An 18,804-nucleotide genomic window follows, 5' to 3' on the forward strand; every position below is an offset into this window, starting at 1 on the left:
GAACAGGAAAGCTGATAATAGGGAAACCAGGGTTGAGGAGGGGGAGTGTTGACATGTCGTGGGGTTTTTAACCAATGTGAAAGAAAAATGTGTGTGCTGTTTGATAAGAAACTAGTTTGTTCTGTAAACCTTCCTCTAAAGAAAAATTAAAAAAAAAAAAATCACACCCTTAGAAACCTTATGGGAGAATCCTACTCTGTTCTATAGTGTCTCTGTGAGTCGAAATCAATTAGATGACAAAGCATACCATGTGCCAGGAACTGTCCTGGGCACTGGATTAAGAACAGTGAATATAACAGACAAAAATCTCTGCCCTTATGCTGTTGAAATTTTAGTGAAGGGAGGCTGACTAAACAAATAAATTAGTAAATTTTATGGTCTCTTAAAAAAAGCAGTTGCTGTTGGGTTGATTTTAACTCATGGCAACCCTATATTATGCCGAACAGTGACGTTAGGAAATAATTTGTGTTTCAGAGGAATATTGTGGAGTGCTGCTTTTAACGAAAAAAAAAAAAAAAAGAAAAGAAAAGAAAAAACCATTGCTGTTGAGCCAATTCCAACTCATAGAGACCCTATAGGACAGAGTAGAGTTGCCCCATACGTTTTCCAAGGAGTGCCTGGTAGCTGAACTTTTGATTAGCAGCTGTAGCTCTTAACCACTATATCACAAGGGTTTCAGCTTTTAATGTAGTGTCCAGGAAACCCAACGGACTTGAAGGCGAGAGCTATTTGTGGAAAGTATTTTAGGCAAAGGAAAAAACAAGTAAAGTTTCCAGAGGCAGGAATTTGGTTGGTGTGCTTGAGAATTTGAGACATTGCTAGATAGTTTGGATATGGTATCATTATGAGTCGGAATTGACTCAATGACCGTGGGTTTGGTTTTCCTTTGGTTGGACGGAGTGGTCTGAAGTAGAAGATTGAACAGGCATCCAAGAATAAGACTATGTAGGATCTCGCAGGCCACTATAATGATTCTCCCTTTTATTCTGAGTGATATATGAAATTGTGCAGAGCTTTAGTGCATATCAGTGACATGACTGACATGACATATTTTCACTCTATTTGGGCTAAACTGTAAGGAAACAACAAGGAGTCCCCTCTGTCCATTTACCTCTGGGCCGTTAAAGTAATCCAGAGTGGAAATGTGGTGGCTTGAATTTGGATATAGCAATGGAAATAGGGAGAAGTTGTAGGATTTTAAGAATGTTTTGAAGGTAACATTGACAGGATTTGACTGTGGATGAGATATTGGTGATAAAAGAAAGGGGGAAATGAGGATGCCCCTGAGGTTTTGCTTGAAAAACTGGAAGTCTGGAATTGGCATTAACTGGGATAGGGAAACTGCAGAGAATTACCCCCTATTCACTAAATGAGCCAGCGACTATTATGCTTCTGTGCTTTGACTTATGATGGTCAGTTTTCGATATGGTATTCTTTTGTTATTCTGCCAATCTATCATCCTACTGCCTGTGTGTACCCTTCTGACCCTACCTAGAGGATTCGCTTCCTCTCTTCTGGGCTTATTCATGGGTTTTAATCGCTTTTACATAATTTCTGCCTTCTCCACTAGACTGTGTACCCCTTGAGTAATGGGACCAAGATGTGTTTATGTTAGTTTTCCATTTTCTAACACCATGCTGGATACAAAATAACATTCAATAAATATTTTCGAATGCCTAAAGGAAAATGTCTCTAAGTGCTGACCTTTCAGATCAACCAAACATCTTTAAGCAAGTACTGATTTTCAATTTCCCCTGGCCCCATCTGGGATTTATTTAGGAGCAGGCATTTAGATTTGTTGCTGGGTTTATCAAAATTCATAGCTTCGGGCTTGAGAGATATGGTGAGAGATTATACATCTATATTCTTAGTCTCTGCCAGGAAGCCATGGAATGGCAAGAAGTAGGATGTAACCCCTCAAAAAAGGGAAACCATATAGCTCATATCAAGCATGTCCAGAGAGCAGATTAGGCTTATATTTTTCTCCCTCAGTTCCTGCCTCCAATTGTGATTTTTTGTATTCCCAATCCAGAAGAGCAAAGCAAGAACATAATCACTTTCTGTTGTCAATCACCCCTCCTCAGTAATTTCCAAATTCCCTGTTTAATCTCCTGGGTTCTTACCCCATAGACAATGGGATTCAAAGCTGCAGGAATTACATGGTGTAGGACATTAAGTAAGACAGGAATATCAGGGGAAACCTTTTTCTTAGCCATATGGGTGAACACAAAAACTAGCAGGATGGTACTGAAGAAGAGGATAAGAATAAAGTGGGAGCCACATGTGCTCAGAGCTTTAGCAGCTGCCCCCTTTGCCTTGAGTCTAAGAACAGCTCGGAGGATGAAAGTATAGGAGAGAAAGATGAGGATGAGATCAGAACCCAGAAAAGTCCAGGCCACAATTAACTGGTAGATTCGGTTAAGGGCAATATTATCACAGGAAAGCTTGGACACAGAGAGGTTGGCACAGATACAGTTCTCAATGATATTTTTTCCACAATAATGGAGCCGAGCAGAGAGGATGGGGATAGGTGCAGTGAGAAATGTATTCCGGGTCAAGATGAAGACAACAATCTTTGCCACAAATTGGTCAGTGATGATGGATGGGTAATGTAAGGGCTTGCAGATGGCCACATAGCGGTCGTAGGCCATGGCCAGGAAGGTGCATGATTCCATGGGCAGGAAGTTATTCATAACGAACATCTGGAGGAAGCAGGCAGAGAAACTGATGGGCCTGAGGTCAAACCAGAAGATGGCCAGGACCTTGGGGACGACAGTGAGGCAAAGCACCATGTCCAACAGGGAGAGAAGGCTGAGCAGGTAGTACACGGGCTCATGCAGGGACGCTTCCAGCCAAATGGTGATCAGGAGAGCAGAATTAGCCCCCATGGCCAGGAGGAAGAGCAGGCTGAGGGGCAGGGACAGCCAGTGCTGCCAGTTGGGAGATCTGACAAAACAGTTCAGGAGGAAATCAGAGACTTCACTAGAGGGAGTGTTGTTGCTACAAGGCAGCATTAGCAGTGACTCTAGTGAGTAGGTATCTTTGAGTGGCTGAAGAAGAGAGAAGGAGTTAATTCTGCCATTGACCGTAATGACTTTGTACTTAGCCTGTGAGATCTATAAGCGCAAGCACAAAACCCACCTTGTTCATCTCACATTCCTTGTGCCTAGCACACTTCTGTCACATAAGAGGCAGCTAATAAACATTTGTAGACTATATGTAAAAGGGTGAGTAAAACAATGTCTTCCATCTTTCTTCTTTCATCTGTGTTCCATTTGACATTTTCCCTGCTGTGAATTCATCTGTTGAGTTTGTTTACTTGATTGATTAATATTTAATGAATCAGAAATTATTTAAGCATCAAGTGTTATCGCAATAACACAAGTGAAATCAAAGAGACTAAGGCTGAGAAAATATTTGTTTAAATTTTAAAACATATGCAAGCATTAATTAAAGGTTACATGGCATCCACTATCAATTTTTAAAGATAATGAAGCATGAGGTCATCTAGAAGCATGTTGGACTGAGTACATGGAACAAATCTCTTGATGAAAATGAATAAAATCCTATCTGTGGCTGGGTCTTTACCTGTATTTATATTCACATCTACAGGTTCACATATATCTATACCTGTTTTAATATCTATATTTGAATGTTTTTAATGCATTCACGAACAGACAAAAAAAATAAAAAATAGTAGGCCAAGAAATGAGTGAAATCTGGAGAGTTAAATCAAACATTGATGCTGGCTTCCAACTTGGGGGCATTTGTGGCATTACATGAACTTAAGCGCCAGTTTCATTACTTCATGGAGCTCAGAGACAGAGGATAAAATCCAGGGCTCATAAAAGTGAGGGAATGTATCAGGTGATTCGCCCTTAGAGATAAGATTCCACAGCACTACACCCTCGGTGAAAGTGTGCACTAGAAAGAAATCCATTCTTCCACCTCTGCACTCTGCACCCATACTTGGAACATCAGAGAAAACTGACCATCCCACAGCTTGGTATAGCGGAGAAATCTCTGAAATCCCTGAACCATAGGCTCATCTTCATGTGACTTTGCAACCTGAGCTAACGGCACTTTGGCTGTAAAAGGAAATTAATTTTATTCTGTACTGCCACTGCCCTCAGAAAATGACATACACGAGACCAAATCCTTCCTTGAAGAATTTACTTTTATCCACAAAGAATTCCAACATATACCTTTCTGAAAAAAATTGAAATGCTTGAAGAAAAAAAATTCTTCTAAATTAAAAAAAAAATGAGTAAAAGGCCATAAAAATAACAGATTGCAGAATCCAATCTACAAAAACTTAAGCTATGGAGTTATTCGATAAAGAACATTGAGCAAATTTCCTTACCAGATTTTTAGCAATGACAGATATGCTTAAGCATACAAGAAAAGGATAAGTATATTTAAGAGAATAATTAGTCATGTCTCCCAGAAATTAAAAATATAATAACTAAAATTAAAGTTTTAAGAGATAGGTTTAATGGTAGATGGGGCACAGTTGAAGAGATATTTAGTTAACCGGAAGACGGAACTGGAGAAATTTTTTATCATGAAGCTCCAGTGGGTAAACAGAAAATTCAAAAATGTGGTTAAGAGCAAAGACATGAGATTCTGATTAGACTTAGTCACTCTATCTTTTTTGGCTTATGGTGATTAAGAAGAAAATGTCTGGGATTAATTTTGCTGAGGGCCCTGGCAACTATAAAAAGTAACAAAGCAGATTTGACAAAGAACTGGATATATTTAAAAATACAACATAAATAATAATAATTAGGTGGATTTAACACAAGATTAGAAACAGCTAAAGAGAGTCAGTAAACTTGATGGACGTCAGAAGAACCCATCCAAGATGAAGACGGAGGGGAAAAAAAGGAAAATGCCTAAGAAAGTGTAAGAGAAAGAAGATAAAATAACACTGTCCAACATACATCTAATTAAAGTTCCAGACAGAAGAGGAGAGAGAATGATGCAGAGGATTTTGAACTTTCCTGAAGAGATGAAATTTATCATTAACCAGATTCAGGAATTCCAATAAATCTCAATCAGGATAAGTAAAAACAAAAATACACCTAGACAAATCATGGTCTAACTTCAGGTACCAAAGACAAAGAGATCTTAAAGACTAATATGATTAATACAGTCAGAAGAATCAGTACAGTGCCAGGCTACTTGCATTAGAATTTCTGGTTGAGAGTTACTCATTAGCCTCAGGATTCTGGCCTCTTTTTTGAAGAATGCCCTCACTTTCCCTCTCCTAAGCCCCTGTACTTAACATCATTCTATCTCTGTCTCCTAATTCTTAGGTTTCTTTGTCCAGGTTAACAAGATCCCTCTCACTAGAGGCAGCACTTGTGATATTGAAGGAGCCCTTGTACAAGGGCTGCAATATTGCTGATATTTGTGTCTGGGGGAGGAATACCAGTATTGTTGTTATGTGCCATTAAGTCAGTTCCGACTCGTAGTGATCCTACGTACAACAGAGTGAAACACTGCGCAGCCCAGCACCATCCTCACAATCGTTGCTGTATTTGAGCCCATTGTTCAAACCACTGTGTCAAACCATCTGGTTGAGGGTGTTCCTCTCTTTCACTGGCCTTCTACCTTACCAAGCTTGATGTCCTCCTCCAGGGACTAGTCCCTCCTGGTAACATGTCCAAAGTATGTGAGATGAAGTCTCAGCACCCTCGCTTCTAAGGAACATTCTGGCTGTACTTCTTCCAGGACAAATTTGTCCATTCTTCTGATGGTTTATGGTATATCCAATAATCTTCTCCAACAACATAATTCAAAGGCATCAATTCTTCTTTGGCTTTCCTTATTCATTGTCCAGCTTCTGCATGCATATGAGGTAATTGAAAACACCATGGCTTGGGTCAGGCACACCTTAGTCCTCAAGGTGACATCTTTGCTTTTTAACACTTTAGAGAGGTCATTTGCAGTAGATTTACCCAATGCAATATGCCATTTGATTTCTTGACTGCTGCTTCCATGGGTATTGATTGCGTATCCAAGTAAAATGAAAAGCATGACACCTTCGATCTTTCCTCAATTTATCGTGATGTTGCTTATTGGTCCAGTTGTGGGGATTTCTGTTTTCTTTATGTTGAGGTGTAATCCATACTGTAGTCTGTAGTCTTTGATCTTCATCAATCAACCTTTCACCAACCAAGGTTGTATCATCTGCATATTATGGTGGATAATGAGCCTTCCTGCAATCCTGATGCCCCATTCTTCTTCATATAGTCCAGCTTCTTGGATTATTTGCTCAGCATACAGATTGAATACATATAGTGAAAGGATGCAACCCTGATGCACACCTTTCCTAATTTTAAACCTTGCAGTATCCCCTTGTTCTGTTCATATGACTGCCTCTTGGTTTACAAACAGGTTCCTCATGAGCACAATTAAATGTGCTGGAATTCCCATTCTTCACAATGTTATTCCTAATTTGTTATGATCCATACAGTCAAGTGCTTTTGCATAGTCAATAAAACACAGTTGAACATCTTTCTGTTATCCTCTGCTTTCAGCCAAGATCCGTCTGACATCAGTAATGTCATCCTTCATTCCACATTCTTTTCTGAATCTGGCTTGAATTCTGGCAGTTCCCTGTTGATGTACTGCTGCAAGTGTTTTTGAAAGGTCTTCAGCAAAATTTTACTTGCAAATGATATTAATGATATTGTTCAATGATTTCCACATTATGTTGGGTCATCTTTCTTTGGAATGGGCACAAATATGTCATACTGTGGTGGCTTGTGTGTTGCTGTGATACTGGAAGCTATGCAACTGATATTTCAAATACCAGCAGTTTCACCCAGGGTGGATAGGTTTCATGGGAGCTTTCAGTTCAAGACAGACTAGGAAAAAGGAACTGGCAGTCTATTTCCGAAAATAATTGGCCAGTGAATACCTTATGAATATCAGTGGAACATTGTCTGATGTAGCAGCAGAAGGTGTGGCCCTGAGGTTGGAAAGTCCTCAAAATATAAGTTGAGAAGAACTCCTCTTCAAAGTAGAATCAACCTTAATGATGTGGATAGAGTAAAGCTTTTGGGACCAATGGAGAGACCTCCATAATCTCTTTGGCTACTGAAGTAGAGTTTATAGAAGTTGGATAGGAAATTGTGCTAACTGTTGTGTCTTTCATCAAACCTATTCAGTAGGGCATGGAGGCAAGAGAGGAGGTAAGGAAAGATATGAAGATGAGAGGAAAAGATAAAGACCTTGAGTGGAATACAGTGCCATAAGCTTCTTTCCCCGGGGATTTCTGTTGGTTTGGAGGAAGACACGTACAGTGTGGAATGATTCTAGACTGAATAACTGGAAAATGACATTACAGAGAGTAGAAAGAGTGAAGAAATCAGAAGTGTCCAGGTAATAGAGGGTGGAGAGAAGATGAAAAAGAGAAAACTGAAATTAAAGGGGAGAAGATTAGCCTGAGAACGCCAAAACCAAAAAACCAAACCCAGGGTGTCGAGTCGATTCTGACTTATAGCGACCCTATAGGATAGAGTAGAACTGCCCCATAGAGTTTCCAAGGAGCACCTGATGGATTCAAACTGCCGACCCTTTGGTTAGCAGCCATAGCCCTTAACCACTATACCACCAGGGTTTCCCATCTGAGAATAGGGAAACTAAAAGAAGCAAAGAGAAGTAAGGGAAAGAGCAGAAAAGAGGAGCAGGTGGTTTTAGAAAATAAGAAGGGGAATAAAAGGCAGACTAGTGAAGATTTCTAAGTAACGATGATAAAGGGAGAGTGTTTGAAAACCCTTGCCCTTCCAAATCTGCACTTGCCTTCATGCACCCCATAAAGGTTCAATTAAGGCTGCTTCAGATATTTCCCACCTGATAGCCTGCTTCTGATAGTTGAACTACATTTTGGATAAACCCCCTCCCCAGAGAGTACAGAAGTCTGGACTCAGCTATGGAGCAGTTATTTCCATCTAGCCCTATTCCATTCTCTGCTCAAGTCCTATCTCCACCTTCCCTTCTGACCCTGGCCCTTATGTTTCAACATTACAGCTTCCCCAGTTGCAAGCTCAGCTCTGATACTACCCCAATCCCTGCTCTAGCCAGGTGTCTAATATTATATTTTTGGCTTGATGGCTTTATTTTCTTAAGAGAAAGACTTACTGGTTGGAGACAGTATCTTCCACACGCTAGCTCTCAAAAAGGAGAGTTGATGCCTAAGCTTCAGCTTTCTCTGCTTCCCCAGATAAAGACTGTGTTGTTGGCTCTGGGCTCTGAACGGGCTCCAGTGTCATGTGTCCAACTTTTTCTTATCCCAGGGCGTTGGGGAGGTTGCCTCCCAACTCTTGGTATCCTGTGATCCTTGACAGAGTCAGTGTTGCCTCTGGAGGCATAGGGAAAGTCTCAGAGTTAACTCACTTCACACCAGTTGAATGGGCATGATGCCATACTTAGAAAAAAAAAAAGTATTAATGATTACATAAAAGTAAAACCTTAGAGGAAGAAAGTTCAAGGTAAAGTGCTACTGGATATGAAGTTCTGATGCTTGGAAATGTATTGATCAAAAGTATGCATCTATAGAAATACATAAAACCAATTACTCCTACACTGACAATTTCTAGTAATTACTGTACACCCGAGAGCCTTCTTAATTTTTTTAGTGTCCTTGACCAATAGTCCTACCTGTGTGAAATGTTTTTATGAAGTACTATTCTTATGACATTTTTAAAATACAAAAGTTCAACAAGGTTGCTTATACAGAACTGCTTACTTCATTATACCTCATTAATACCCGGCAGATCAAAGATATAGTTGATGTTGTGGTAATAAAATTTTTCCTAACCAGTGTTTACCTGATCTTTTTTGTAATGCAGAATAGTCTTGTTGTCAATGACAAGAACTTGGAAGTTCAATTCCCTGCTCTGCCACTTCCTGGTTTTACTTGACAGTAACTAATAACAACACAGAGACCAAAGTTTACTAGTGATTCCCGGGAGTGGATAGGAGAAAGTGGTTAAAAAAAAAAAGGGACTCATTACTTAGGGGAAACTGAGCTTCTGTTAAGGGTGATAGAAATATTTGCAAACAGCTAATGGTGATGGTTGAACAAAGTGATAAACATGATTAAAGTCACTGAATTGTACATATGAAGAACATTGAAATTGCAAATGTTTTGTCACATGTATATTTGTCAGAGAAAAAAATTAAAAAAGATTTTAAATGGCCAATCAGAGAAATGCAAAATGAAGATCTCACTGCATACCCACAAGAATGGCTAAAATTAAAAAGACTGACAGCACTAAATGTTGGTGAAGATGTGGAGGAACTGAAACTGTCACTGCTGGTATGAATGTGAAATGGTGCAACCGCTATTCAAACCATTCAGCAGTTTCTTAGAAAGTTATACATGTATGATCCAGGAATCCCTCTTCTAGTATTTACTCAAAAGAAATGAAAGCATATATTCACACAAATTCTTGTACATGCATGTTCTTAATAGCTTTATTCGTAATAAGTAAAATCTGGAAACAACTCAAAAAATCCATGTAGAACTAAATAGATAAACACATTATGGTCTGGCCATACTATGGGGTACCATTTAGCAATAAAAAAGACTTAAATACTGGAACATACAACAACGTTTATGAAAGTCAACAGCATTGTATTGAAAGAAGCCAAAGACAAAATAATACATTTGGTATAATTCCGTTTATATGAAAAGCTAGAATACGGAAAGTCAATGTACAGTGGCTGAGAGCCGAGTAATGCTTGCCTAAGGCCTGGAGCTAGGGAAGAAATTGAATGCAAGGAGATACAAGGGAACTTTTTTTCAATGTCGGAAATATTCTTTTTCTTGATTTTGGTGGTGGTTAAAAAAGGTGCACATCAACTTATGGGAAGACTTTTTAAATTTTTCTCCTTTAATTATTACTTCATTCTCAAAAAAAGTTAATAATATATGTTCACAAATACTAATTAGCACAATATTGTAGCTAAAACACCAGAAAATTTGACAAAATCAGAGTCTATAAAAACACTGGCCACAACGAAAAACAACAGCACCTGCCTTTAGAGGGTGCAGATGAAATCATGTGATTCAAAGTCTCATTGTAATTGGGTAATAATGATAACTCTGACCAGAGAACATTAGAATGTTCAAAAAGTAAATTAGCATAGTTTTAGCCTTGCAGGTGGAAACTCTGGTGGCGAAGTGGTTAAGTGCTGTGTCTGCTAATCAAAAGGTTGGCAGCTCAAATCCACTAGGAGCTCTTTGAAAACTCTATGGGGCAGTTCTACTTTTCCCATAGGGTTGCTATGAGTCAGAATCGACTTGATGGCAATGGGTTTGGTTTTTTGGTTTTTAGCCTTGTAGGTATATTGATACATGTCACCTGGGCTTACAAAAACATGTTTTTGTTGTTATAACTAACTACAGGGATATTTTTACAAAAAATAAATAATTTCTGCTGAAACATTGCACAAAAATTTTATAGACAGTTATTTTCGTGTCATTCCCTCTGACGGTGTCACCTAGTGTGGCCCACAACACCTGCACCCTTTTGTGATGCCACTGAATATGGAAGATGAGCATGACACACACATGGGAGCCACAGCTGTTGAGAGCCTTGAATTGGGCATTCCACGATGCCAGCTGGAACATCGTGTAGAGTAACTTCACATGGACGAAATCAATTACAATATGGACGATGAATCCTACAGATAACACCACCATCTGAAAGAAATTATTGGCTCTGATTCTAGTATAGGAAAGGTGAACAATGGCCATGTGCTCACATTAGGTGTGGGAATGAATAGGGCACCACAGAACAATAGAAAGTTGAGAAATACCAAAGAGGTGACAAAGATTAAAGGTCTCACCATCATGATTATACCTAGAATGGCTACCATTTTGTTGATGAGGATCATGGTATATCTCAGCGATTGCAAATGGCAGCATAACAGTCTATGACTATGATTGTCAGCACCCCAGTCTCCAGGCTGGTGAACAGGTGAATCATAAACAGCTGTGTGAGGTAGGCAGCAAAAATACTTCCCTAAAATTGAACCAGAAGATGCCCACCATCTTGGGGATAGTACAGTGGATAGGCTCAGGTCAGTGGAGGCAAACATTGCTAGGAAGTAGATCATGGGCTGATGTTCCCTAGGAGAGCAATCAGGCATATAGCACAGATGGGGCAACGTATCCATATGTGAAAATTTCAGGGCCTGGAATCCCCAAAAGGACAAAGGAATAAGGGTGGAATTGGGTGCTCATGTGAAAGGCCATCTTCATGCTTGCTGGCCCATTTTACATTGTTTAAGACTTATATTCCATTCACATCATTCTTCCAGGAAATAGAGACATGGGGTACATTCTCCTTTGTAATACTTGGGAAAAGACCCTGAAGAAGAAAGTGATGAAAGATTAAAGAGGGTCTCAAAATCAGAACTCACCAGATTCTTGACTTCTTGTTTTTCTAAGGCACATCCTGAATTTGAAGCTCTGTGACAGCCCTAGGAACAACACAATTTTACTTATATTTTGGAGGGACTTCAGTAATGTCACAATGGAGAATGGGTTGGAGGAGCAAGTTTAGCATTTGAAGTACGGGTGGTGATAGGTGATGCTAGAATGATCTAAATAAATGGGAATAAATATAGAGACAGAATGACATATGAAATCAATTTTCAGGGCACAGTTGTTGATGAAATTTGGAAGGGGAAAGAAAGTGATAAGTCATGTTAGACTTCCAGGATTCTATGGGTGCTCACTTTAGGCAGATAGGTGAATACTGGTACTGTTCACTGAGATATGGAACATAAAAAGAAAGCAGTTTATGTATTTATTTTAGTTGATTAATCTAATGTTGATGTAAGTTCTGAAATATGTAGGTATGAAGATCATATTGACTCAAGAAGAGATGCTCAATAGGCATAATGTCAGTTAAGTGCCCATTGTTGCTGAAGTTTAATTTATGAACATAAATGAGAATAAAAAATCACAAGTACAGAAAACATAGGATCCTTATTGTGAATAAGACAGTACTATATTTTGTTCTTTTCCATGTTCAAATATTTAGAGAGCTGCATTGGAAAGGATATCACAATGGCGGCTGAACTTCTTTGTGTTCCCAAAAGCTCTCCAGCTACCTAATGAACCAAGAAATGAAGATGAGACTATTTCAGACATTAAAAAACAAATATCTTTGGAGAGTAGTGTAGATTCTCTTTACATATTCATGCTCCCACTTGTGCAACTTTATTAAACTTTATTTTAAAATATTGATTAGCCCAAATAAAATAAAGAAGTATGTTGGATCGTGTCTATGGAGTGGGAGTGTGGTAATTTTCAGAAGGCACTATTTTTGTGACCAAAATATATATTACTAACTGGGGGAGCTCAGGACAGAAGCAACTCCTGCCTGGGCATAAATGGTCTGTGAACTTTGAGTACCTTTCCCCTCTGAATGGGCCTGTGTGGGCCTATTTCAGGAGAATAAGCCCTTGAGGGCAGACTACAACTGTTTAAGTTGTGCTGTGGAGAGGTGTGTATTTGATGTTTGACGCCACTTTGCCTATTAACCAGGGTCCTCGCCTACCCACATTGGGGGCCTAAGGACTGGTGGCTCCACTCAGGTAACACAGCCACCCATGACAGGGGTCCAAGGATAACTAGTACCTCTCAGTCCTTACAACCAAAAACATTGGGTACGCATGGTCCATCTGCAGAACTCACCCACCTGTATGTTCTAGGGAACAGGGACATGCTTTCCTCAGAGACACTTGGGGGACGATTCTCAGCCACCTGCTTTGTTCAGAGCGTGACTCGCTGCTGCAACCAGATTCTGGTACCTACACCAATCACTTCTGCCCCTCTAAGACTGTAGGATAGAGTCTGTACCACACACTTGATGACCAGATACCTGGACACCTGAGTTGAATTCATACAAGAAATGCTAATGGACTCCAAGACGGATATAACTGATAACAGATCTAGCCATCTGAGGACAGGATGTCAGAGCTCCAAAGGTGAAAATAATCAGGCTAGCTCACTCAAGCAACCCATTTGGACATATCAAAACAAAACAAAGAAAGAAGCTAAGATACAGTAAGAAAACATAAAATACACTAATACAATAACTTATAGATGGCTCGAAGACAACACTCAGTATCAAGTCACATGAAGAAACAGACCATAATCACCTCAGCAAGCTCTCAAAAGAAAGAATCAGGGGATCTTCTAGATGAAAGTACCTTCCTGGAATTACCAAGGCCAGAATACAAAAGATTAATATACAGAACCCTTCAAGACATCAGGAAGGAAATAAGGCAATAAACAGAACAAGCCATGGAACACACAGATGAAGCAGTTGAAGAAATTAAAAAGATTATTCAGGAACATAATGAAAAATTTGAAAAGCTGGAAAAACCCATAGACAGACAGCAATCAGAAATTCAGAAGATTAAAGATAAAATTACAAAAGTAGACAACTTAGTAGAAAGTCAGAGAGCAGAAATGAGCAAGTGGAAGGCAGAATTTCTGAAATTGAAGATAAAGCATTTGACACTAATACATTTAAAGAAAAATTGAGATAAAAGAATTAAAAAAAAAATGAAGAAACCTTAAGAATCATGTGGGACTCTATCAAGAGAAATAAGCTACTAGTGATTGGAGCACCAGAACAGGGAGGGATAACAGAAAATATAGACAGAATTGTTGAAGATTTGCTGGCAGAAAACTGTCCTGATATTGTGAAAGATGAGAAGATAACTATACAAGATGCTCATCGAACTCAACATAAGGTAGATTTTAAAAGAAAGTCACCAAGACATATTATAATCAAACTTGCCAAACCCAAAGAAAAAGAGAAAATTTTAAGAGCAGCCAGGTTCAAACAAAAAGTAACCTACAAAGGAGAGTCAATAAGAGCTTGGACTACTCAGTAGAAACTATGCAGGCAAAAAGGCAATGGGATGACTTATATAAAAAATTGAAGAAAAAAACCTGCCAGCCAAGAACCATACATCCAGCAAAACTGTCTCTCAAATATGAAGGTGAAATCAGGACATTTCCATATAAACAGAAGTTCAGGGCATTCATAAAACCAAACCAAAACTGCAAGAAATACTAAAGGGAGTTCTTTGGTTAGAAAATCAATAAAATCAGGTATCAACCCAAGACTAGAACAAGGGCTGAGCAATCAGAAGTCAACCCAGAGAGGGAAATCACAAAAATAAATCAAGATTAAAAAAAGCTCAAAACAGGGAAACAGCAATGTTATTATGTAAAAGAAGACAACATTAAAACAATAAAGAGGGACTAAGAAATGTAGTCATAGATCTTTAATATGGAGGGGAAGACAAGGTGATACAAAGAAATAAGAGTTACATTTAAATTTAGAAAAACAGGTGTGAGTATTAAGGTAACCACAAACGAGAAAAAATATCCTACACATCAAAACAAAATACCAAAAAAAAAAAAAAAAAGAAACAAAATCAACAACAATGAATAAGAGGAAAAGACAATAGTTAAAGAAAAACAACTCAGCACAAAAAATTATGGGCAAAAGAAACTGTCAACACACACAAAAAGAAATCAAAATGATAGCACTAAATTCATACTTATCCATAATTACGCTGAATGTGAATGGACTAAAGACACCAATAAAGAGACAGGGAGTTGCAGAGTGGATTAAAAAACACAATTTGTCTATATGCTGCCTACAAGAGACACACCTTAGACTTGAGACACAAACAAACTAAAACTCAAAGGATGGAAAAAAATTTATAAAGCAAACAACAAGCAAAAAAGAGAAGGAGTGGCAATATTAATTTCCGACAAAATACACTTCAAAGTTAAATCCATTAAAAACGACAAGGAAGGACACTATATAATGATTAAAGGGACAATACACCAAGAAGATATAACCATATTAAATATTTATGCACCCAATGACAGGACTGCAAGATACATAAAACAAACTCTATCAGCATTGAAAAGTGAGATAGACAACTCCACAATAATAGTAGGAGACTTCTACACGCCAGTTTTGGCAAAGGACAGGGCATCCAGAAAGAAGCTCAATAAAGACATGGAAGATCTAAAAGCCACAATCAAGTAACTTGACCTCATAGACATATACAGAACACTTCACCCAACAGCAATCAAGTATACTTTCTTTTCTACTGAACATTGAACATTCTCAAGAATAGACCTCATCTTAGGTCATAAAGCAAGCCTTAGCAGAATTGAAAACAGTGAAATATTACAAAGCATCTTCTCTGACCATAAGGCCATAAAAGCAGAAATCAATAATAGAAACAACAGGGAAAAGAAATTGAACACTTGGACACTGAACAATAAAAAAAAAAAATAGCATGCTCAAAAAAGACTGGATTATAGAAGACATTAAGGATGGAATAAAGAAATTCAGAGAATCCAATAAGAATGAAAACATTTCCTATCAGAACCTTTGGGACACAGTGAAAGCAGTGCTCAGAGGTCAATTTGTATCAATAAATGCACACATCCAAAAAGAAGAAGGGGCCAAAATCACAGAATTATCCCTACAACTTGAAGAAATAGAAAGAGAGCAACAAAAGAAACGCTTAGGCACCAGAAGAAAACAAATAATAAAAATTAAAATAGAACAAAATGAAATGGAAAACAAAAACAATTGAAAGAATTAATAAGACCGAAAGCTGATTCCTTGAAAAACTCAACAAAATTGATAAACCATTGGCCAAACTGACAAAAGAAAAACAAGAGAGGAAGCAAATAACCCAAATAAGAAGTGAGATGAGCCATATTAAAACAGCACCAACTGAAATTGAAAGAATCATACGAGATTAGTATGAAAAAGTGTACTCTAACAAATTTGAAAGCCTAGAAGAAATGGATGAATTCCTAGAAACACACTACCTACCTAAACTAACACAAACAGAGGTAGAACAGCTCAGTAGACCCATAGCAAAAGAAGAGATTGAAAGGTAATCAAAAAACTTCCACCAAAAAAAAGCTCTGGCCCAGACAGCTTCACTGCAGAGTTCTACCAAACTTTCAGAGAGGAGTTAACACCACTACTACTAAAGGTATTTCAGAGCATAGAAAAGGACAGAATACTCCAAAACTCATTCATGAAGCCAGCATATCCCTGATACCAAAACCAGGTAAAGACACCACAAAAAAAAGAAAATTACAGACCTATATCCCTCATGAACTTAGATGCAAAATTCCCCTACAAAATTCTAGGTAATAGAATTCAACATATTAAAAAAATAATTCACCATGACCAAGTGGGGTTCGAACCAGGTATGCAGGGATGGTTCAATGTTAGAAAAACAGATAATGTAATCCATCATATAAATAAAACAAAAGACAAGAATCACACGACTTTATCAATTGATGCAGAAAAGGCATTTGACAAAGTTTAACACCCATTCATGATAAAAATTCTCAGCAAAATAGGAATAGAAGGAAAATTCCTGAATGTAATAACGGGCTTTTATACGAAGGCAATAGCCAACATCATCCTAAATGGGGAGAGCATGAAAACATTTCCCTTGAGATCGGGAACCCGACAAGGGTGCCCTTTAACACCACTCTATTTGACATTGTGCTGGAGGTCCTAGCCAGAGCAATTAGGCTAGATAAAGAAATAAAGGGCATTCAGATTGGCAAGGAAGAATAAAAGTATATCTATTTGCAGATGACATGATGGTATACACAGAAAACCCTAAGCAATCCTCAAGAAAACTACTGAAACTAATAGAAGAGTTCAGCAGAGTATCAGGATACAAGATAAACATATAAAAATCAGTTAGATTTCTCTACACCAACAAAAAGAACATCAAAGTGGAAATCACCAAATCAATACCATTTACAGTAGCCCCCAAGAAGATAAAATACTTAGCAATAAACCTTACCAGAGATGTAAAAGACTTAAACAAAGAAACTACAAAACACTTCTGCAAGAAACCAAAAGAGACCTACATAAGTGGAAAAACATACCTTGTTCATGGATAGGAAGACGTAACATTACAAAAATGTCTATTCTACCAAAAGCGATCTATAGATTTAATGAAATTCTGATCCAAATTCCAAAGACATTTTTTAATGAGATGGAGAAACAAAGCACCAACTTCATATGGAAAGGAAAGAGGCCCCGGATAAGTAAAGCATTACTGAAAAAGAAGAACAAAGTGGGAGGCCTTACTCTACCTGATTTTAGAACCTATTATACCGCCACAGTAGTCAAACAGCCTTGTAGTGGTACAACAACAGATACATAGACCAATGGAACAGAATTGAGAATCCAAACATAAATCCATCCACATATGAGCAGTTGGTATTTGACAAATGCCCCAAAACAGTTAAATGGGGAAAAGACAGTCTTTTTAACAAATGGTGCTGGCATAACTGGATATTCAACTGCAAAAAAACAAAACAAGACCCATACCTCACATCATGCAAGAAAACTAAATGTGGATCAAAGACCTAAATATAAAATCTAAAACAATAAAGATCATGAAAGAAAAAAATAGGGACAACGTTAGGAGCTCTAATAAATGGCATAAGCAGTATACAAAACATTACTAGCAATGCAGAAGAAAAACTAGATAACTGGGAGCTCCTAAAAATCAAACACCTATGCTCATCCAAAGACTTCACCAAAAGAGTAAAAAGATTACCTATAGACTTGGAAAAAGCTTTTAGCTATGACATTTCTGATCAGTGCCTGATCTCTAAAATCTACAAGATACTGCAAAAACTCAACTACAAAAAGACAAATAACCCAATTAAAAAATGAGCAAAAGATATGAACAGCCAATTCACTAAAGAAGACATTCAGATAGCTGACAGATGCATGAGGAAATGCTCATGATCATTAGCCATTACAGAAATGTAAATCAAAACTACAATGAGATTCCATCTCACTCCAACAAGGCTGGCATTAATCCAAAAAACACAAAATCAATGTTGGAGAGGTTGTAGAGAGACTGGAACTCTTAAACACTGCTTTTGGGAATGTAAAATGATACAACCTCTTTGGAAATTGATTTGGCGCTTTCTTAAAAAGCTAGAAATAGAACTAGCACAGGATCCAACAATTCCATTCCTTGGAATATATCCTAGGGAAATAAGAGCCTTTACAAAAACAGATATATGCACACTCATGTTCATTGCAGCATTGTTTACAATAGCAAAAATACTGAAGCAACCAAGATGCACATCAGTGGATGAATGGACAAATAAATCATGGTATATTCACACAATGGAATAGTATGCATTGAAAAAGAACAGTGATGAATCTGTGAAACATTTCATAACATGGAAGAATCTGGAAGGCATTATGCTGAGTGAAATTAGTTGCAAAAGGACAAATATCGCATTAAAAAAAACCAAACCCACTAATTAGATAGTAGATAACTCCTTTAGGTGAAGGGAAATACAACACACAATACAGGCAAGGTCGGCACAACAGGACTAAATCAAAAGCAGTTTCCTGAATAAACTGAATGCTTCGAAGGCCAGTGTAGCAGGGGCGGGGTTTGGGGACAATCGTTTCACGGGACATCTAAGTCAAAGTCAATTGGCATAATAAAATCTACCAAGAAAACATTCTGCGTCCCACTTTGGAGAGCAGCATCTGGGGTCTTAAATGCTAGCAAGTGGTTTTCTATGATGCATCAATTGGTCTCAACCCAACTGGACCAAAGGAGAATGAGGAACACCAAGGACAAAAGGTAATCATGAGTGCAAAAGACAGAAAGGAACACATAAACTACATTAGCCTGAGACCAGAAGAACTAGAT

The 18,804-nt window shown here is 38.1% G+C and overlaps 1 protein-coding gene across 1 annotated transcript; it reads right to left on the reverse strand.

Moving 5' to 3' along the window:
- Nucleotides 1–2,066: 2,066 nt before the first annotated feature.
- Nucleotides 2,067–3,242, reverse strand: LOC135232159 (olfactory receptor 56A3-like). Its single transcript, XM_064289484.1, has one exon. The coding sequence runs from the start codon at nucleotides 3,012–3,014 to the stop codon at nucleotides 2,067–2,069; it is 948 nt and encodes a 315-aa protein (XP_064145554.1). The 5' UTR covers nucleotides 3,015–3,242.
- Nucleotides 3,243–18,804: the final 15,562 nt, after the last annotated feature.

The sequence above is a fragment of the Loxodonta africana genome, chromosome 7 (assembly GCF_030014295.1).
Source record: "Loxodonta africana isolate mLoxAfr1 chromosome 7, mLoxAfr1.hap2, whole genome shotgun sequence".
Lineage (NCBI taxonomy): Eukaryota > Metazoa > Chordata > Mammalia > Proboscidea > Elephantidae > Loxodonta > Loxodonta africana.

Excerpts from the sequence above, each read along its gene's own strand:
- LOC135232159 (XM_064289484.1), bottom strand. The coding sequence starts at position 3,014 with ATGCTGCCTTGTAGCAACAACACTCCCTCTAGTGAAGTCTCTGATTTC.